General features: G+C 39.2%; 1 protein-coding gene across 4 annotated transcripts in view; it reads right to left on the reverse strand.

Annotated features, from left to right (window-relative positions):
• The window catches only part of LOC126094842 (branched-chain-amino-acid aminotransferase, cytosolic), a 33,827-nt gene extending 14,761 nt beyond the window's left edge, over window positions 1–19,066 (reverse strand). The window contains exons 1-5 of one of the 4 annotated variants that reach the window (XM_049909443.1): window positions 18,731–19,066; window positions 16,257–16,323; window positions 8,075–8,284; window positions 5,062–5,292; window positions 2,030–2,218 (exon numbers count right to left, since the gene is read on the reverse strand). In XM_049909443.1, coding sequence (XP_049765400.1) covers window positions 2,030–2,218; window positions 5,062–5,292; window positions 8,075–8,188 — 534 coding nt within the window. In that variant the 5' untranslated portion in view covers window positions 8,189–8,284; window positions 16,257–16,323; window positions 18,731–19,066. Of the gene's footprint in view, window positions 1–2,029; window positions 2,219–5,061; window positions 5,293–8,074; window positions 8,285–15,710; window positions 15,749–15,769; window positions 15,856–16,256; window positions 16,335–18,730 lie in introns of those variants that run through there. The other 3 variants (XM_049909442.1, XM_049909444.1, XM_049909445.1) reach the window with 3 other exon arrangements.
• Between the last annotated feature and the right edge of the window lie 4,307 nt (window positions 19,067–23,373).

Consider the following 23,373-nt stretch of genomic DNA (forward strand, 5'->3'; position numbering starts at 1 on the left):
CAATGAGATGGTTTCAATAAATGGTAGTTGGGAGTTAACACTATAGGATCTACTGCTTATGCGTGAAAATTAACTTTGTAATTACTGAAAATACTGAAATATCTTTTTTAGTACATTTGTAAGTTCTGTCACTAAAGTATACAAAAAAGAGTTTTGTTAGAGATGAGACAGCCCATATCAGCCTGTTTATGTATTTTATACAAACTACATCACCTAGAGCACAAATAGCATTCCAAATTATAAAAACCATCTAGCTGCACTTCATAAAACTTTATGTAACCCATATACAACAATATATAAAATACACTTTCCTTGCAAGAGAAAGCAGAACGCAGACCGCGCGCGCGCGCACACACACACACACACACACACACACACACACACACACACACACACACAGAGTTATGTAGGAGTTACACACATGTATCAATGGCAGTGTTTTTGACCAACATGTGAGCCACAACTAAGCAGGTGCATATAAAACACTTAGTTCCATTCTTATTACATGCTACTTCTTTGTGAAATAAATATCAACTCCAAATGTTCTATGTCCTGCATTTGGTGGTGGTGGTCCACGTATGAAAAAAAAAAATGGCAGCTTATTTGCTGAAGTATCTCAGGGAACTGACTGTAACTAAAAATTACACAGTCAAGTGGCTACTTATGTAAGTGCATGTCTTATGTAGTTCCAGTAATTCTTTTGTTATGATCAAAATTAAAGAGAACAGCATGGACACACTTTACTTTAAATTCTGTAAGTAAATTTTGTAAATTTTCAATTTTATTTTCTTTTGCAGTCTCATTCACACTTGCAAATGGTACGTTTTACTGTACTAGACTAACAAGCAGATATATAGCTTTTAACTGACTCACAAAAGGTAGAGGCAGCAAACAGCCTGCCATTATTACATGAATAACAATAACAAAAATGTTAATTAATGGAAGAAAAGATGTAGTCTTTGCATGTGATCAGGAACATTTAAACATTTACAAGCACAAAACAAATTAACTATAGCATGAACTATCTGCATCTTATGTGGTGAGATAAGTGTGTTAGGTAAATGCTTTAGACTACGTTAAATCCTCACACTTGCCGAGTAGCAGAACAACAGAAGGAAAAATTTTAAAAAAGTTTAGCTTGTATGTATTGATTTATGTACAGGGTTGTAATAATTAAAATTTCACTACTAGAGAGGGACCTCCCATGAAAAATAAATCATTGAAAGAAACACATTTATTTTCCACAAGAGATGGTAACAGTTTCTAGTTGCGTAACATGTTTACCTTTCAAGTTACACACACTGCACAATGTGATGACCATCTGCATCCACGACAGCCTGGAATAGCACTAGAGATACCATTTCACAACTGTTCACAGCACTTTTTGGACAGTGGACTATGGAGCTTTCAGCTATCAAGACTCAGCTCATGCACTGCTTGAAGATCGCAAATTGCATCCAGCATTCTCAGCCATGGCAATAGTAACTTTTTCAATAATTTATGGCACAATTTGCTATCAGCCCCCCCCCCCCCCCCCCCAGGAGCAATTCCCAAACTGCCAATTAGTTTGAACTTCCAAATCATGTTCTTCAACCTCAGTGTGGAAAAGAGGACTCCTTCATATTTCTTTAACGCAGCAACACTTCTGAAGAGCAACAGCATTATTGCTGTTGTTTTGATAAAACAACTTTATGAGTAGAGCCCTGCTCATCTTGTCCAGATGCATGTTGACTTCTGCAACTGTAATGCACACTGATGCTCGAGTTTCAACCTTAAGTCGCTGTACCATTACTGGCACCTAATGGCAAATCATGACACTAACACTACTAACAATGCAAATCCTGCAGTGCACAGACTGAACATCATTCCTACAAAATTGGGTACTCATACAATAAATAGTTTTCTGTCTACACTGACTCAAGTTGTAAAAGTTTAATAATAACTAGCCTTTAAATTAGGAAAGACAGTCAAACACTTAAACAAAATACAATATTAATTCTGATCATTTCATGTCAGTAAAGAAACTAACCTGAACTTGCAGCGTGGGACCATAATTTGATCCTACTTTCTTGTCACCAACACCACCTGGCCAAGCACGAGTGTATTTAGGGTCAGCCAGTAACGAAACTGCTTTACTGTCAGGACCAAAATAGCTACCCACTGGGCACATGATGGCATACAAAAGTGCAGATGTTGAAGTGGCAACTCCCAGTGTAGGCTATCATCAAAAAATTACAAAATGGAATTAGAATTTTTATTACAAACATTATAGACATATGAGTAGTGTGTCTTTCTGCAAGAGGTTACTTATTTGGCAATATACAGAAAATAAGTATTACCATGAAGCATTGTAATACAAAAAATTCTGTTGGCTTTTCGAAGCAGGGCAGAAGAGTTGGCACAATACAACAGTCTTCTATCAATCATATAACATTTTTTGTCAAAACTAGTCTACACCTGATATTATTTTTCTTACACTGTTATTTTTACAACATTCTCTCGTATTAATTGTTTCATTGATAAATGTAATATTTTGAAAGTAAAAAAGATTACTATTGATTTCCATGCCCTGACTCGATACTTGACTAGCATTACTTTTCTGGTACATTGACCAGAGGCACAGTGACCAAAGAGAGAAATAATAGCAAAAAGCACACATAGTAATTGTTTGTTTATAAAATATGTGATGACTAGCTGAAAGTTTCATCATCATAATCATGGAGGTCTTTACAAAATGATTCCACTGTTTTCCACCCCCCCCCCCCCTCCCCGAGTTACGTATCGTTCATATTTTACAAACGAAACAAATGAAGTTTACTTGTAAACAAAAAGGATGGACAGGCTAGCACCACATATTCAAAAATTCAAGTGATCTATTATTTCTATTATTTTGATAATGTTCTGAATGTGGCATTCATGGGTAATGGGCAGGTTTTACATGTTGTAAAAATGGATTGTTACCATACGGAACATAGCACCTGAAGTACCACGTGCATACTTGAGGTTTCTGTTTAGCAGAGCTTTGACAAAGAGAGGGGTTACTATGCTGCATAAACTCAACAAAAATTTCAGTGCACACACAAACTGATGTCTAGCAATCACATACAGGGTTCGGGAAAAGCTTTCAGTGGGCAGTTTTGGATGTCAATTTGAAGGGTGCACTCAGATTTGGCAGTTTCAGATTCGAATCAGTTGAGAGTGTGAGGCAGTAAAGACAAAAGCTAGACATCTGTAAGAAGTGTTAGCGGGCAAAAAACCTTCAAAGTCATCAGTGGAAAAAGTTAGCCGGCTGAGGACACAAGCATGGCTAGGCTGCATGATTAATGAAGTATGCACTAATGTAAAGTTCTCGGTAACAATGGAGATACCTAACTGATTCATGTAATTGGTTTTAGGATACAAAAAGCACTGAAGAATAAAAGTGTGAAAATTTAGTCTACAAGACTGATACATTTAAAATGAGCGCCATCATGTTTTGCTTCTCGGACAAGGAAAATCTGACAAATAAGTAAGGTCAGACTGATTTACGGTCACAATCCTGAGATGTGAACTTCGTATTTACACCATGAAGATAGGCCAGTGACATTCTCCAAAGCAGTCCATCCAATATTCTTAACGTCAGCCCTCAGACAACAGTTGGAGAAGAGTGGATTCACAATGTGCTCTTACTCACAGTTGCTTCACTTCACTTCAAAGAGACTGTAACAACTCCATTTACAAAGAAATCAAGTGGTGACAGGAGTGAATGTTAGTGAACGAGTTCAATAAGTCACTATCGCAAAATACTGACAAATTATTAATAGAGAATTGAAAATACTGGTAGAAACTAACCCCAGGGAACATCAGTTAGGATTCCAGTGAAATTTAAGACCACGCGAGATGATACCGACCCCTAAAACTTATCTTAGAAGATAGTCTGCAGAAAGATAAACCTAAATTTATAGCATTTGAAAAGGTTTACATGGATGCACTTTTTGAAATTCTGAAGGTAGCAGAGACATAATACAAGGAGCAAAAGCTTATCCAGAATTTTCACAGAAACCAGATTGCAGTTATAAGAGCCAAAGGATATAGAGGGACAACAGTGGCTGAGAAATGAATGACACAGGGTTGTAGCCTATCCCTAAATTATGCAATTTGCACACTGAGCAAACTGTGAGGGATATGAAGCAAAAATTTAAAAATGGAATTAAAGTTCCATGATAAGAAATAAAAACTGCAACATTTGCTGACAACATCAGAGATGACAAAGGACTAGAAAGAGCAGTTGAATGGAATGGATGGTGACGGAAAGATGTTATAAAATGAACAGCAAGTAAAGTACAATAAAGGTAATGGAGTGTAGACGAGTTAAATGAAACAAGGTTGTAAGAATTAAATTATGAGTAGCACACAAGTTTTATTATTTGGTCACAAAAATAAATAATAATGGAGGAAGTAGAAAGAATATAAAATGCAGACTAGCAATAGCAAGAAAAGCATTCACAAAAAGAGGAAGTTGTTAACATCTAAGTGTTAGGAAGGTTTTCTGAGGGTATTTGTCAGTATTGCATGGAAGTGAAACGTACACAATACGCAGTTCAGACAAGAACAGAATAGAAGCTTTCAATGTGTGGTGCTATGGAAGAACACAAGATTAGATGGGTAGATCAAACTAGAACAAAGGTACCAAATCAAAGTTGGGGAAAAAAGATATTTACAGCACAACTTGACTAAAAGAAACGATCAGCTAATAGGACACATCCTAAAGCACCAAAGATTAGTCAATTTGGCAATCGCGGAATGAGGGGGTGGGGAGGGGGAGTACAAATTGTGGAGGAGGACCTACACATGAATACAGTAAGTACATTAAAATGAACATAGGTTGCAGTTATTATGCACAGATGAAGGGACTTATATAGGTTACACTACCATGGAGAGCTGCAGCAAACCAGTTTTTGGACAGAAAGCCATAACAACTCAACCTATTATTGCACTAAACACAAAGAAAAATAAGCAAAGGCATAACAATTAAGATGGCGAAAGATTTTATATTTTATTTAAGTATGAATAGCTACTTACATCAATGCCTATAATTGTTGGACGGATATATAAACTTGATGCCTCAGAGTGTGGAACCCACTCCTGGTCTATAAGAATCAGACGACACAAACATCTGATCAATTCATCACCATCAAATGTTGGTAAACTTGTACGAGCTGCTGAACCATTCATACGACGCATATTGAGATCTGGTCTAAATAATCTAATTTTATCATCAACTCCACGATATGCCTTCATACCTTCAAAGACCTGGAAGAAAGAGTGCTTTCAAGTTGTAAGAACTGTGGTGTTACATTAAGGATATTAATTAATTTAAAACTGGATGACTCAAACTACTTTCACATGCACATTTCCTTAATGCAGAAGACTTAAGATTTCTAGATCTAGACAATTCTACCAAATCTTATTGAGGGGAGGAGTAAATTGTAGCTTCTTCTGATAGCCAACAAGAAAGGAAAAGACGAAAGGCAGGAATACAAGAAAGATAGAAAGTACAGAACAGTTGTATCAGCTATGGTGCATATCCCTGATTGCCTGTGTGTCAAAGTTTGCCCACATCTTCTTGTGGTTGAGCATGTAAGCTGAAATTGCCTGTTTTGGAGGCTTTGCATCCCACCTGCCCTTTTATATAACCATCTAAAATTACTACAGTGCATTCGCAAAGTCTTTCTGCAGTGGTGAGCTCCATGTGTCTCACCTTGCAGGGCAAGTGAGATGAGCAGCACATTCATGTCACTTTGTAACCTAGGGGCTGGGATTCACTGACAGTGGCTGCAGTTATGTTGGGAGATGGGATTCAACATTACTACTATTAAAAGAAGTTAATTACTTACATTAATTACAATTAAATACACTGTCCTCACCAACTCCTGTTTCTTGAAGGCACAGTTCAACATGTTTACATTTACTTGAGAACACCTTTACTAATGTTTCATACGTAATTGAATGTAGGTAATCAATTATCGCTGTCTTTAGTTCATCTGTTGTCTTTGGGTTATTTTGATACACAAATGTTTTAGCCACACCCCAAAGGAAATAGCTGAACAGAGGCAGATCTGATGAGCATGGGAGACAGAGACCTTTCCATCTCCATAGATTTCATCTAAAAGCTGTAGCAACTGGCAGCAGCATTGTCTCAATGGAAAAATGAATGACTGATCTGATTTTCAGTCATCAGGGCACTAAATGGATAAATTATCTGGGAACAACAGAAATTGTAAATGGCAGTAGTATTGAAAAAGATCAGTCCTATAATTCATGCTCCTGTTATGGCAATCCACAACATTTTTTCTGTGAGCAATGGTGTTTCTCTGAAGACGTGTGTATTGTTGGATGACCAACTTCACGAATTTTTTGTATTAACATAGCCAGATAGGTAAAACCAAGCCTCATCAGTGAAAAAGGTGCGATCCAAAACATTAATTCCATTTCAGTTATCTCGCTGAAACCATTCACAATATGCTATTCATTTCTCACGGTACATTCAAATAAATTGTCGCACAGCAGTAATTCTATCCAGATAAATCCCCAGTTCTTTTGTTACAGGCTTATGTACTGTCATAAGATGGACTTCACGCTCCTGATTTTGTTGAATTCTGCACACAATGTCCAAAACGTCTCCAAGCTTCCATTCTGTTCAAATTGTGTGCCTTCCAGTTTGTTGTGCATCATGATCTGAACCTGTTATTTGGAATTTGTAATTAAATAATGTACAATGTCACAATGTGGACATCTCAAAGCAGGAAAATGCAATCTAAATTGCCACCTCACATGCTCCACAAAGTTCCCTCCTGCAACTCAGCTTACATAAGATCTAGACAATAGCACAGCTAACTGCTACAACACACATGCAACACAACTACCCATACCCAACCACTGCAGGTCCACAGAACACACACAGGTGAGACTTGAATGTGCTGCCAACCTTACTCTCCCCACAAGGCATGGCATGCGAGGCACGCCACTGTGGACAGACTTTGTGGACACATGGTGCAATGTACATTCAGCAAAATGTGGCAGGATGAAAGATGAGAAAGCTTGCAAATTATGTAGTCCGTCACTTGTCTATCTCTCTTGTTCTAATTATATAAGCAAAAATCAATCTACAGCCAAGCCTCAAGACTAAAACAAATTGTAAATATAAAGCTAAGGATCAGATACACTGAATTATACCAGATGAAACTCAACATCTGAACCGCAATATTCACTCTCAGAGGCTCCAGCAATAGGAGAGACGTGAATTTTAAAATTTTACCAGTGAAGTGGACAGTCAATGAAGTTTTGCACTTGCAATCAACATAAATAACATCACTGCACAATATTTCAACTGGGCATCTGCAATCATCCTCAAGTGAGTCATCTAAGACTAACGAAGGCATTCACCTTCCTGCAATTTATTAGCACACTGTTTGTATTCCGTGTGTGCATTAAGACCGTGGTGACTGTACTACTGTATACTACTGTTGTATGAAATACTCCATAAGATGTGAGATGAGAATAAGTAGTTAAAGATATAACGTCAACAACACATGCGGAAACCAAATTCATTAGATCAACACCATAAATATTTCACTCACAGGGCTAAGCAAGAAAGAGATATAATCTGTAGCCTCAAAATTTTGCTGCAACTGAAGAAATATAGGGAAATCAGCAAAATGTCAGACATGACATGGTGCATCTACAGGATGCAACGGGCAATGGAAATCCAATCAGTAAGGAGCAGATAAAAAAAAGGACAAGAAAAAATGCCCATCTCCCACCTCAAAATATCGTAAAAAGTAAATGGGTATAAGCCAGTGATTTTGCAAATAATACCTACATTTTATTTACTTTTAATAAAATTTACATTCATTAAAGCAGGTACTGTTGACAGTGGCAATATTATATTGAATGCTGCTAAACCAATGTATAATAACTGTTATGGAATGAAATCATTACAAATATTTTGTAAGCACAGTAAACATTTGAAGACTTTTTGTGATCAACATGACAAATTTTGTAACAAATAAGCAAACTTAAGTATTGTACTAACCTCGATGGCGTAATGCAAAACTTTAGCAGCTGGATGTAATACGAGATTCTCCATAGGTGTAATTTCTGGTTTCTGCCATCCACCCAATGATGCATGGTATGCAACCTTCAGCATATGATCAGTAAAATGTTTGCCAAACTGAAGTTCACTGACATCTGGTTTAGAATGCAGTTCATCAGGTGATGCCAACCTCACAGACAAGTCTGAAAACTTAGGAGAAAAAAAAGTATCTTCAAATAATTATCAGCAAAATAAAACACACACACACACACACACACACACACACACACACACACACACACAGAGAGAGAGAGAGATTATATGAGACATCCACAAACTTTAACAATTGCTGGAATGACACCTGTCAACATGGCTGTTTGTGTTTGAAAGGGTTCAAATTACATAGTTCAACAGTCAGCTAAATAGCAAAAACCAGTCTAGAAATTTATGGACTACACTGTGCATTCCCATTTCTGCTCTCACTCTTCACTTTCAATTTCTTTACTACTTTCTTAACCCAATTTACTTACTAATCAGCCTGTCTGTCCCAATTAACAATTTAACTCACCAAATGGTGAATAAAAACCAGTTACCAACTATGAAAACTGGTCAGTGTACTGGATCAACAGGTACACACTATACAGGATGAGAATTAATAACAGTAATACACATCAGCTGAGACTCTAACAACTTAGAATTGGCAGAGAGTAGCTCATCACAAAATTAGAGAGGTCCTTTGTCCTGTGTTGACAGCTTTTCCAGTTTGACACTGCTTGATGCTGTTGGAAGCCAGTTAGGGCACTCCAAGACTGGAAACCAGAGACATAAAGCAGGTGGCAATCATACACCGTAGCATGTAGGTTACATGAGGTAAACATTAACAGGAGTGGCATGCTAATGCAGATTCTCAGGGCAGTTGTCCCAGAGTAGATGTTTCAATTTATAAAATTAGTTGGTTGGTGCACGTGATGGAAGGGGGAGTGGAACTGTTAAAAGCACAAGTAAATGAAATCCAGTTAGCTCTATCGCTATCCCTAAGAATGTGACAACGCTGCACACGCATCTGTTTATAACGAATATTGTTTACCATTGTAGGATGATAGTTAAAATCGCACAGAGAATATCTCCACACGTGAATTGCATCACAGCACATCTCAATACACCAAGGGATGGGGAACAGCTTGGTAAAGATGAAGTGAGAGGGATGGAACATTCTACGGTGGTAAGAATAATATTTGCATGGTATTCTACTTGGTCATCACAACTGGGGAAACAATGTTCACAGAAGGTCGCCAGGGAGGAGTAAAGCCTCTAGTCAGCCGTAGAAAGCTGGCAACTGGGTTTCACGTATGTGGGGTTTGAGTCAGCAAACGGATAGCACATGGGAAATGGACACTTGAGAACATGGAAGAGAGAATGGACCACTTCAAACAAGGGGAAAGCTGGAGAGTGCAGAATGAGAAGTCCAAATGTGAATAGGTGTGTGTGGAGTCTGAAAGGAACATGGGGACTTCAGTTTTAAGGCAGATGAGGTTGAGTCGATTGAGCAGGTCAGGCAAGAGAACAACTCTCCAACAGGTTTTGGAAGAGCCCCAAAGGGGATGGTGAGCACTGAAATCACCGAGCAGCAAAAAGGGGAGGAGGAGTTGACCAATAGGCTGGAGAAAATCTGCCCTGTTGATGCCGAATGACAAAGGGATGTACTCATTGCAAACAGAAAAGGTGAAGTGAGGAAGGAAAATGCGAATTGCAACAGCCTGCAGCTGGGAGTTCAGTGAGATGCAATTTGAAATGCTGTCCCCAGGGGTGGGAGGGAGAAGGTCAAATTGGACTGGAAATAAATGCTAGAGGTCAAAGTGGGTGGGAGGATGCAATTACGTTTTCTGGAGGCCGAACACAAGTGGACACTGATGCCAAGAGCAGGCATAATTCCTCCTTGTTGGATCTATTGCAGCGAATGTTCCACTGGAGGAGAGTCATGATGGGGAAAGAGGAGGAGGGAAAAAATATAGGGTAGTCACCTAAGCAGCTGCTGAGTGCCAGCTTCCCAAGACTCACTGCTACAGGGCACAGACGCTGGAGGATTCTGTTCCATCAGAGCTACAGAGGTGATGGCACTTTCTCTGGGTTTAGCCTGCAGATTCCAGGGCAGAAAAACAATTGGTGGTGCGCACCAGTGAAATGGAGATTGGCTCGGAGAAGGTATTCACAGCAACACAGTTGAAAGAATCTCCGAGTCAGCAATGGAGAAGACCACTTGTCTTTGATTTCTTAGAGCCTTTGCGACTGGTAGATGAACACTCAGATGTTTGATGGCTGGAGGGATGTAAGAAGTCTTCGCGGGAGTATTCTTTCTGTCCTTTCTGGCTGTGTAGCAGGTGATTTTGCTGTCAAGGTGAACATATCGTCACTTGTTGCACAGGTGAAGGGGGAGGAGACGGGGATACTACCATGACACTGGGTAACTTTATAACTGCAGTCCTGAATTTGAGGTCGCAAGTCCTTTGTTAAGTGAGGCATAGCAAGAATGGTACTGTAAGTGACAGATGGTAAAAAGCAGGGCTTTCAACTAGCCAATAGCTTGCAAGCAACAGGGTAAGGCACTTCCTCCTTCATTGGGATCTCTTGGATGGCCCGCTCATCAAGATACATGGAACATTCGCAGGATGAGGCTGCATGGTCGCCACGAGTGTGATTGCAACATTGACAATGGTAGCAGCACATCAAATTTGGAGCATATGGTCAGACTGTGATGACTTCATAGCTTGCTATAATTTTTGATGGAAGCACTATTCTGTCAAACACGAGAAAAAGAGTGTGTGTAAGCACTAAGGTTGCATCAATCTTTTTCTTTACCCTATAGACTTCTGTGACACCCTGATCGGAGAGGTACATTTGAATTTCTCTCTCAGTAAGACCATCAAGCGGCCTTGTGTAAATAATACCACATGAAGAATTCAACATTTGATGGCCCTCGACATGAATAGGACGGCTAAGAAGGAGCAAAGCTGCAACCAGTTGTTGTGCTTGAAAATCACAATTGGTCTCCAAAAGCAAAGTGCCATTATGTAAACGAGAGCAGGATTTCCCAGAGTTTGCAATTGCATCAACACCTTTCTGAATAAAAGAACGATGAACTGTAGAAAAGGACTGATCATCTTCAGTATGTGATACCATGAGAAACTGAGGTGCAGCTAGGAGATTCTTGAAATGTTTAGCCTCATTCAGTTTATGTTTATGAGACATAGTTCAAGATGGCGATCGACTCACTGTGAGAAAATCTCCCATGATTGCCAGTGTCTTTGATGACGTGCTCCTTCCAACTGGGGGCCACCTCCCCTCCCCTCCCACCTCAGAGGGGAACTCACCTACCTGAGGTGGCGGTTCACACCTCAGGTCACACTTCCCCGACTTCCTGGCAGAGGAATCGATTGGCAATTTGGGGAGGTGACAGCTCAGGTGGTACGTATGAACCCTACCTGTCGACTCAGGGCGGGGAATTCTGCATTACTCAATCAACTGTGATGTGTCAGACAAGCATGCTGGCCTTCAGGAGTGCACAGCAAGGAAGAATAAACAGCAAGGAACCTCAAACACAGAAGCGGAGGAAGGATAGGAGATGGAGAAAGAAAGAAAGAAACAAAGAAAGAAAGAAAAAAAAAAAAAAAAACAGCACGGAAAGCGAGAAGGTGCTGCAAACACCAGGGCCCCATGGTAGCCATGCATGAACTCACCAAAGAGTGGTGAACTCCCTTGAGGGCACAGGTTGTTTTATAAGGGCATAACTGTTGATCCACCAGAAATACCCACACTGTTACCTTAGAAGTGTATATCAGGCAAGTCAACAGAAATGAGCTTCATGACAAAATTTCTAACACATAATCCAACACCACTTCCTAAAATTGTATTTTGAAAATTATTCATTGTCAAGAACTTTGTCCAGTTCACTGTGGCTTGAATGGAACAGTTCATTTAAGTTTCTATCCTTGGTGATAGGTTTCTACCAACAAGGATGGTACCCCTTCTGAGAGTTTTTATGCTTATTTGGATTCCTAGGCACTGCATCCTGCTAAACAATCGATTAAAAATACACAGATGGAAAAAAAAAATCTGCAACACCAAAAAGTAACTAATGTAGAGCAATGTCATTTCAGGACTATATTTGTGTAGGTAACATATTTATTTGATTAACATTGCAAAATCACAGATTGATGTAAGTGCTAGTTAAGCCATTGCAAATGTGAAATGCTGGTACATTAATAAGCAGTGTAATCACCAGAATGTGGAATGTAAGTACACAGATGTGCATGCATTGTGTTGTAAAGGTGCCGGAAGACAGTATGTGGGATGGGGTCCCATGCTTGTTGCACCTCATCAGTAATTACAGGGATGGATAATGCTGTTTGTGGATGATGCTGGAGCTGCTATTCAATGATGTCCTATATGTGCTCGATTGGATACAGATCTGGTGAGCGAGCAGGCAAAGACAACATCTCGACACACTGTAGAGCATGACGGATTACAATAGCGTTATGTTGGCAAAGAGTTAACCTGTTGGAAAGCACAACCTGGAATGCTATTCATAAGTGGCAGCATCACCAGACTGACATACAATTTTACAGTCAGGGTGCATGAGATAACCATGAGAGTGCTCCTGTTGTCATATTAAATTGCACCCCAGACAATAACTCCAGTGTGTATAGCACGCAGACAGGCTGGGAGCAGATCCACAACTGGTCTCCTCCTAACAACACACTGCCATCTCTGGCACTGAGGCAGAACCAGCTTTCATCATAAAATACAACAGATCTCACTTGACACCATTGAAGTCACAAATGGTGGTGGTTTGGGGTCAGTGAAATGCGTGATCCAGGGCATATGGTTCAGAGTTGCCCTTAGGTAACCGATTTGCAACAATTCATGGTTTCACCGTGGTGCCAAGTGCTGCTCAAATTGCTGCTGCAGGTGTAATACGATGCACCAGAGCCATATACCAAACAAGATGGCCTTTCCTTTTAGCATTGCCATGCGACAGTCTGGAGCCAGTCTTCTTGTAACCCTATATTCTCATAACTGCCACTGTCAGCAATCATATACAGTCACTACATGCCTGGCAAGTCTTTCTGCAACATTGCAGAAAGAACATTCAGCTCCTCATAGACCTATTACACAACTTTGTTCAAAGTCGAGTGAGGTGTTGACAATGGTGTCTATGTCGCCTTAAAAGCACCTTGACTTACATCAGCTCACCAAGCCCAATGTCAAAGGTAAGTAACTCTCATGATAGTTATGGCGTTTATTTAAAGTAAGCCTGAATTTCATCCTCATAGTGGCATTACTAGTGCCATTCTTAAGTGACCGGCATGACAGTTAAATAGACATCATCCTTCAGATGTAAAAACACCTACCAACTTTTGTTTAGGTTGCAACGACTCTTTGTTGCTGTTACAGTTTTTTTTCTGTCAGTGTATGTCTAAATTCCTGTGATGGGGAATGATCTATCTCCAATGATATGTCATGAACAGTAAACAATAATAAACACCATGGAAACATGACAGAAACTGGAAAATTCATTTACAACCATTGGTTATTTTACTCAAAATATTCAGTTTAAAGTCCTCTGCTGTCCATATAATTTTTATCTACGAATCTGGGACTCCTTGCACCGCACTTGTTGATCACTGCAGGTAGGTGCACAAAGATGGTTTGACAAGTCTGGTGAAAAAGCAAGGAAAATATGCTTGCTTCGTAAATAATTCATCTTACATCTCAACGGTCTCCATTGAGGGGTATACATTTGGTCCAGTAATCCTGCTTTTTCATCCCATCAGAAAACTAGGTGCTGTCAAGCTCTGGGAAATACTCGTTGACTGCAACTATCACTTCCTAATTTGATGAAAGTTACTTCCCAGCTAGCCAAAGTTTCAGGTTAGGGAACAAGAAGAAGTCACTTAGGGCTAAGTCTCAAGAACAGGGTGGATGAGAAGCCAATTTAAAGTCCAGTTCATGCACTTTTGTTGTTGCTGATGTGTGGGATAGTGCATTATCCTAGTGAAAGAGCACTTTGTCGCATGCCAACCTTGGTCTGTTTTCAGCCAGCACACATTCCAAATAATCCATCAATGAAGCATATGGGGTCCAGTTATGGTTCATCTTTTTCCGAATAATCTATAAGGACCATTTCTTGGGAATCCCAAAAAACTGCCCATCATCTAACCAGGTGACAAAAATGGACTTTTCCTTCTTCAGAGCACTTTCACCAGCATTTTTCCATTGTTTTGACAGCCGTTTTGAGTCTGCTGTGTAATGATGGCTCTAGGTTTCATCAACAATCACAAATTGGGTCAGAAAGTCTTGTGGACTGCAACTACACATTGCCAGAAATTGTGTTGAAATGTTGTGCAAGATGCACTTCTGCTCAACTGTGAGCAATTGTCACAGCCACCTGGCAACAACTTCTTAATAGCCAATTCTCTATGCAGAATATCATGCACTCCTTCAGATGAGATACCTACAGTCTCAGTAATCTCGCAAATCTTTATTCAGCAGTCTTGCAGTACCATACCATGGATTTTGTCAATGGTTTCTGTTGTTGTAATCTCAGCTGGATAGCTGGAGAACATTTCATTTTCAGTGCTTGTCCAACCATGTTTAAATTCATTACTCCAAAAGCAACTGGTCTTCAATGATGATGTAGCATTTGCATGAACTTAATCCCTGTTTCAATTTGTGCATCAGTCCAAACCTTCACATGAAAATGTTTAATAACAGCATGAAGCTCTGTTTTCTCAGTTTTCAATTGCAGCCAAGACACTGACCAATTCAAAAGATTGTCAGTGATGAACCATATACTTTACATTGTTGAAATTCTTTATATGATTCATGAAATAATCAAGCTTTCCAACCATGAAAGCACAACAAAAATGTTTAATTCTCTCATGAAAATTTACCAGGCTTATCAAACCACCCTCCTATGAAAAGATAAAACTTATTTTTATTTAATTGCAATATTAGGTATGTTATTCTTTTAAATTATATCTGAGACAAGTTTCTAAAGAAAAAATAGTCTATGGAACTGAAGCTATTATCAAACTTCAGTTTCATCTTCAAACCACAGAAAATTTAAAAACTTTATCATTATACCATCAGACCATCAGACATAACATTTCAAATTTTAGATTAACTGCTGTGAATGAGTTAGTCTTATATGATAATATCAATAATAAAACATCAAAATAAGAGCAAAAATACAATGGCATGAGTCTGCTGAACTCCCAGCACCACTCATGTTCTTTGCATATACTCAGAATGATTTTCAACACTGGTAAAAAGAAGAGGGAGGGGTAAAACAGAGAGAGCATCTCAACAAATGTCAGTAGTGGGTTTTCTTGAGAATGACACTGATATGAAAATTTTATGAGCATGTTATTAACATTCAGGGTTTTGCATACTGCAGGAATGCATTAATCACACACACAACCATCTCCACCAGCATTGCTAACATCGTTTGCAATATATGTGTAATGGAAGGCTTTCTAAATGCCAAAAGGAGACTTTTCTTCCAATTCAGTCCACACAAAATTTTGTAAATGTTGCTCTACTGAGTCACTACTTCTAAAGCCAAATAATGACTTACTATTGTTCCCTGTGTGTGTTAATATAATGTAGTCCTCGGACCCTACTGAATTTACTTACTTGCACACCATTTTTCTCTTTAGATTAACATCCTTGGATACTGTGGAGCTACACAAAGAAAAACATGAAGTAAGTAGATAACTAGGGCTTACAGACTGCTTTTAGCTCTTTATCTCATTGGCCTCACTACGCAGGCAATTACACACAAGTGATAAGCCGCACTGTGTTGCAATCAATATTCCAGTAACTTATGTGTGATGTATAAAACACCACCAAGACTGAATGTGGTATTTCTATGAAATGCATTACCTTCTTATAAATTGTCATTTATCTCAAAGATACGTTTGTCTGATATGATTTCTGCAGGCAATAGCACAGTATGACTCCATGTACATCAGTGGCAAAATTTGCACTTTATCATGTTTGCAGCCACAAAAACATAATGGATGGCTGTTACAACTTATCAGAGCAGTAATAACAGTGTACTTTCTAGTGATCCTGAAAAGCGGCAAACAAAAGAAACAAATTCTGCATATAAAATATTTACCTTGAAAGTATGATGCACTTTTAAAGACAACCTCCGAACTGATTTCACCTGGCTGTGGATGAGATTTCTGGAAAGAAACTACAAACACAATTAGTTATAAATCTGAATAGAGCACATAAAAGAGTTAAATAACAAGTGCAGTTAAGCATATCTGTCAGAGTCAAACTCTGATAATACTGAAAATGCAAAATAAGTGAATATTATATACAAAAGCGTGAAATAATGCCATTAATAAATTAGCAGCAAATGCACATGGTTTGTGAATGAGTGTGTTTTCTACTTCAGGAGAAGGCCTTTTGTCCAAAAGCTTAATGCTACCTTGTACCTGTCTGTTACTCAGTTTCTTCTTTATATGCTGAGTTGCAATCAGTCTGTTGCATAATACCACCATTAAAAATGTTTAAATACTTTGAAAGATACTATAGCAATTTACACTTCCGCACTACAGTTTTGCAACACATTATGCAAACTATTACTGTTTCACAGTATGTACAATGGAAGACAGTATACAGCATTTCAATCAGTTATAATGCTTTTTTGTATTAAATAAGGACTAAGAATACACAACATCCCATACATTGTTTCCAAAGGAACTGTATGTGAGAAAATTAAAATAATTATGCTAACGAAAGAGGAAGAATCCCTAATACATGGTACAATGAGAAGTTCCCTGTGCTATGCACTTGAAAATGGTGTGTAGTGTACAGATTTAAATATATTAGCAACACACTTAATTATGGCACACAAATTTCACAGAAAAATAACTTTGTTCATAAAAATAACTTGTCTGCACCCATCCTGAAGGTTTTCCGATTCAATTACTTATACTGTTTGACAGTGTAATTTAGTTGACTTTTTTGTCTTATTAAAGATGCCTATTCAAAAGGCCACTGCAGAATGTATGTTCAAAGCAAAAATGTAGGCAGCCTACTAGAGCTACTAAAATTAAAGAGAAATGTTTCTAAATACGAAAAATGGAAATAGAAATGGGCAAGAAATTACCCTTACTCAAACGCCTTTTAAAATCATTCAAATTAAATGCAAGAGCTACGGATATTACAAATCAACAGTTCATTCTTTTGTGAGTGAAAGAAAATGTAGGCATAATGCAAAAGATACAGTGCATGATCAATGACTTAACTTTCACCGTCACTTCGCATAAACCTTGCACTACACTGTTTTTAACAGCTTTCCCAACTTGCTTCTGTTGCATCCATTGGTCTTTCAGCTCAGCAATGAAAAAGTACTTTCCCTTTCCTGTGCAACATTGCTGCAATCTTTAAAACTGGTATAAAATCCAAAATTTCAGAAAGTGCAATGTCATCAAATAGATATGATGCCCTCCTTTTAAGACAAAGATCAGAATCTCTATGAGACATTAATGACATCATAATGGAATCTCTCTCTGTATCTGTTTCCCCTTCACACTGACAATGGATAGTACAATTGCTACATACAGCTTTGAATAGAGTACAAGGAGACTAATGCAATTCATTTAAATTGTGAATAAACAATTTCACATTTAGACTGCCAATTTTTTCCGTTTGGAGGGCTACAACTGATCTTTGATCCAAAATCAGTCTATTGGACCTGTTCCAACCACTGAAAAATGCTAGCAGTACAGTTTGAAATAATACTCTTCCGTTGTGTCTCACTGAAATTTGTATCACAGACAACAGCCCATACGAGATTATAAACTTTAAACGTAATGCTTTGGTAGAACAGGGTGAAGTCACAATGAAGTGGAAATAACTAGTTCTATTTTTAAAAATCATTACCAACCAACACAATTCAGAGACATACACTGAGACTTGTGATCTGGCAGCAGTCTTATTAATGAAGAACTACTGAGGGCTGGATCACTACAGCAAGCATAAGTTTATTTGTACATAAGCACTTTCATTAGTTGCCCTCCCACGTTCCCTGCGTGCCTAGAGATTGGCAAGGATGATATGGGCTGTTAAGTTAAATATGTCTATATGAGGATAGTTGCCACAAAAATTTATTTGATGATGTATTTATAGCGTGCGCTCACAGAGCCATGAAGGACCTATAGTGCTGAATCATTCACTCACTTCCCCAGATATCAACAAGGAGCTAAAAAAATCTGGACATATATAAATGATATATGCCCATGGCGAATACATACGAGATTATCAGAGCACACACACACACACACACACACACACACACACACACACATAACATACAAACGGGCGTCCAGTATATCGCATCAAGGAAGAGTGCCGGAGATATTTGGAATTAAAATACCACGGACACACAAAATATTGTCTTAAAGTCGTCCACTCTGAAAACAGTTCCTGGTTTATTACGGAAGACACCAAAATTCGACCTTTAGTTCCATGATGATACTATTTCACCTGCAAACTCCACCAGTACACACAGCAATTACGCTAGCAAAACAAAAATAACCTACTCATTTCTTCTAAACAAAAGATGTTTCGCATACACACCTTACGTAGTAACAATAGCTGCGAAAAATGTGTAAGCCGTGCCATTTCAATCCCGTTTACACAAGTATCACTTTAACACGATCAACAAAACGAAGACGGAATGTTGTTAATTGGTTGCCTCGGCACAACGAACAGATTGTCTTGGTAATACTCTTTACGTCTTTGGAACATAATAAGTGTTTAAAACGCACTGTCACCTCTGTATCACATTCATATTATTTTAAGTCAGCTGGTCCACAGTTACTGCGTTTACACTAACTTCTAAACAGACGCGCGCTCCGTAGCTTACTAACACGAATTCACTTTGCGAGCGCTTTCCCTCGTGCGACGCTATACTGTCTGATGAACACTACAGGGCCACCAACATAAGCTAGCCAATGGAGCATCTCCGGCCTACGTTATGCTGCCAACAGAAGCAAAAACGACTTATCTCTAACGCGACATCATATCAACAAATGCGAAACAAACAGTCTTACGAAACTTGTCGGGTTGCTCAATTTGTGCGTTAATCTGTGAGACTTCGGCAGTGAAACCCACTCTGTTTGTCTTATTGTCTGCCTGTTGATTCTCAGTGCCATTTCCAACCTGTTCAGCGTTGAGCGATGCTTCTTCCTCGTCTTTTCGAATACAGCATTGAATTTTTGTACCTTGTGAAATAATGTCAGCTTTACAAAGAATCATTAAACTTAGGATCCCTTCGTAATATGTAATGATGAACGTTATCTTTCTGAAAGCCCAAGCCATTCAAAGGAAAAACCTAAAAGAACCCAATAGCAAAAAATAACAGTATTTTTGTTCGTCTCAAGGGATTGAATGTCCTACTTATATATATATAGATTCTGACAGAACAGAGTAAGTTACTAGATTTGTGTTCATTCACTAGATATCAGAAATTGAGACAAATCGGTTCCCACTACGGTACATATCTAGTCGTTTGGAGACCACGGCTTTACAAAGAGACACAATACCAATTTAGAGTAATGATGTACTAATTCCCTAATTTCGTCTAACACAACCATTTGACGTAGATTAGAGACTGGATTAGATTCTGTTTCCGGTCTATAGACCCCAAAATGTGATGATTCTCGTGTGTGTAGAACATGACAAAAAGAAGTACGAAAAACGAAGAAAGAAAAATTCCACTCACGCTCAACAGATTCCTGTAGTAATTTAAGATGTTGACAGACTTATTAAAGGACAACAGTTATTCGATTTTATACTTTGAGACTTTATGTGACTGCAACAGTAGAAATTATGACTGTGACAAGGGTTTCTAAAGCAAAGACCCAAAGTCGCTTTTGACGCAAAATTTGTCGGTTGAAGAGTGATGGTCGAAGGAAGCAACCGTGGCTCTTCTTTAAGTAACCGCCACGTTATTCTCTCGGATCAGGATAGTACATGACTCTGTACTTTTTCGGACATGTGACCTCAGTCTTAACAACACATCACTCACAAGGGAACCTCCCCATCGCACCCCCCTCAGATTTAGTTATAAGTTGGCACAAGGATAGGCCTTGAAAACCTGAACACAGATCAATCGAGAAAACAGGAAGAAGTTGTGTGGAACTATGAAAAAAATTAGCAAAATATACAAACTGAGTAGTCCATGCGTAAGGTAGGCAATATCAAGGATGATGTGAGCTTGCGAGCGCCGTGGTCCCGTGGTTAGCGTGAGCAGCTGCGGAACGAGAGGTCCTTGGTACAAGTCTTCTCTCGAGTGAAAAGTTTAATTTTTTATTTTCAGACAATTATCAAAGTTCAGGCACTCACACATAATCAACTTCGCTCTCCAAAATTCCAGGACGTGTTGAGATTTGCTTGGACATATGCAGGATTTGACGGTCTACACACGGAAACATTTGAAAACGTAAAAAACATATGTTTTGACAGAGCACAGGGAAAACTGTGCGACTGCGAAACTGTTGCATTCATTTGTTGCAGTTTATGTGACAAACTCTTATGTTTTCATCACTTTTTTGGGAGTGATTATCACATCCACAAGAAAACCTAAACCGGGCAAGGTAGAAGAATCTTTTTACCCATTCGCCAGGTGTGCAAGTTAGATGGGTCGACAACATATTCGTCATGTGACGCACATGCCGTCACCAGTGTCGTATAGAATACATCAGACGGTTGACCTACGACCTTGCGATCAAATGTTTTCGGTTCCTATTGGAGAGGCACGTCCTTTCGTCTACTAATCGCACGGTTTTGCCGTGCGGTTGCAAAACACAGACACTAAACTTATTACAGTGAACAGAGACGTTAATGAATGAACGGACAGATCGTAACTTTGCGAAAATAAAGAAAGTAAACTTTTCACTCGAGGGAAGACTCGAACCAAGGACCTCTTGTTCCGCAGCTGCTCACTCGTAACTTTGCGAAAATAAAGAAAGTAAAATTTTAACTCCAGGGAAGACTCAACCAAGGACCTATTGTTCCGCACCTGCTCACTCCAACCACGGGACCACGGCGCTCCTCAACTCACGTTCTCCTTGATGTTGCTTATCATGCACATGGACTGCTCAGTTTGTATATTTTGCTTATTTTTTCATAGTTCTACACAACTTCTTCCTGTTTTCTCGATTGATCTGTGTTCCGTTTTTCAAGGTCTATCCACTGTGTCAATTTATAGCTAAATCTGAGGGGGGTGCGATGGGGAGGTTCCCTTGTCAGTAATAAGAGTTGTTAAACAATGACTGAGTCATTTCATCCACGACTGACGCTGCTCATCCGTTGACCCACAAACTTCATAGGACAAAGATACAAGAATGATGCAATGCGTTTAGCGGTGACCGAATCATAAAACTGACAAGAAGTTAACGATATCTGAAGCCGACGCAGGAGTTAAGTAAGAAGACATCGAGGAAAAGACTTGCGTCATACTGTATGATTACCCCAGAGATGCTTGGGAAAAACAGGCATATTGCCGTTATTGTAAGCCAAACGTTGAAGAAATTTTACTGTTTAATGTCCCATCAACAAGGTCATCAGAGACGGAACACGAACTCGGGCTGGGGAAGGATGGAGAAGGAAATTGGCCGTGTCTGTTTGAAAGGAACCATCCCGGCATTCGCTAGCGATTTTAGGGAAACGGAGGAAAAACTAAATCTGGATGGGTGGGCGAGAATTTGAACTCTATTCTTACCGAAAGCGAGTCCATCGCGTAAACAAGTGCGCCAAATCGTTGTTTAGATGAGTTTACAAGGAGACTGTCCCAACTTTGGGTCACGGATAAGAAAGTACTCGTTGTAAGTAAACTAAAGACTTCCACTTGGCCGTCAACGCTCAGCTGTTTCCTAGGAAAATCGGTTTGAATAACGTCACGCGATTCATATACTCGTAATGTTGCATAAGCTATCGCCGAGGCTGCGTGCTCAGAGGACGAGCGGGCAGTCAGTGTTCGATCCCCAGCCCGAAAGTTCTTTTTCTTTCTTTCTTTCTTTCTTTTCTATTACTATCCGACGACGTATAGTTCATTCTTTCACGATTCTGTTGACTGATCTGTGGACTGGAAGGCTATTAATCTTCATTATTTTCTTTTGAGTGATTTTGACTGCAAATAATGTTACTTTCGATTTCTTTACATTCCACAATGAGTGTCTGGAGAAGTTTTATAACTGCTTCTTCCACAAACTACGGCGTCCCTTTCGTTTCTGCTTCCCTGTCCCTCGTACAAATCGCGGCCTTCCTTTTATACCTGTTCGTCCGCCCCTCATACACAGTCCATATTCCCTTTATACCTATCGCCTTCCTCGAAGTTGTCAAAGGTGAGGAAGAAAGCAGGATAGCCGTTTTGAGTCAGCCTGACACGGTCGTGTATGCATTGAAGATCAAACATTCTTCACAAATCTATAAAGGGAAAGGTTTGTAAGTGTGTGAATTGCATCAACATATTCGTATGCGATAATAAAAGAACAGAAATGAAAGAAGAAGCCGGAAAATAAACCCCCGTGAGACTTCGTGGGAAGATCAAAAATTCAAATGGCTAGTTTATGAACGCTCTTCTTGCAGCGAATGTGATTTACCACCAACACAATCTAATCAGAGACCAGCCTCCAAGCGAAATTAATTCTGTTCCCTGGCCATGGCCGAAGAAATCAGCAGAGATACCGGTACCATGGACTTGGTTAACGAAATTTCCTTTCCTCTGAAGAAGAGTTCACAGCAGTCGTCGCTTGAAAAGAAAAGACCTTATTAATCCGTGGAAAGAAGAGACGACGTGGTGACATAAATATTGGCAAGTTGCAGTTGATCAATTCGCACTCTTTTCAGCGTTTCCTAGAAGCAAGAAGTTCTGTCAAACAGGTAAGAATATTCGAGATAATTTTTCCTACGAGGAATGTAATACATATTTCTGTCTGGTTCAATTCAAGGTATCTTATATGTACACGAATTACAAATTTTCGGGTGATGGCGAGAACAATTCAGCAATGGGTGGCAGTGGCATCTTTTCCCCTTCTTTCCAGTAATTTAGGTTTTCAAGCGAGTCCCTTCTGGGTGCACGTTTCAAACAAAGAGACAAGATATGACAATGAAAAGTAAAGAAATTCGAGGGCAGAAGAGACATTACTATTCTGGAACAAACTGCACAGCTAGTGCAAAATTTTCAAACACAAAACAGGAGGTAGTTGCTCATTTTG

This window comes from Schistocerca cancellata, chromosome 8 (assembly GCF_023864275.1).
Source record: "Schistocerca cancellata isolate TAMUIC-IGC-003103 chromosome 8, iqSchCanc2.1, whole genome shotgun sequence".
NCBI classification, from domain to species: Eukaryota; Metazoa; Arthropoda; class Insecta; order Orthoptera; family Acrididae; genus Schistocerca; species Schistocerca cancellata.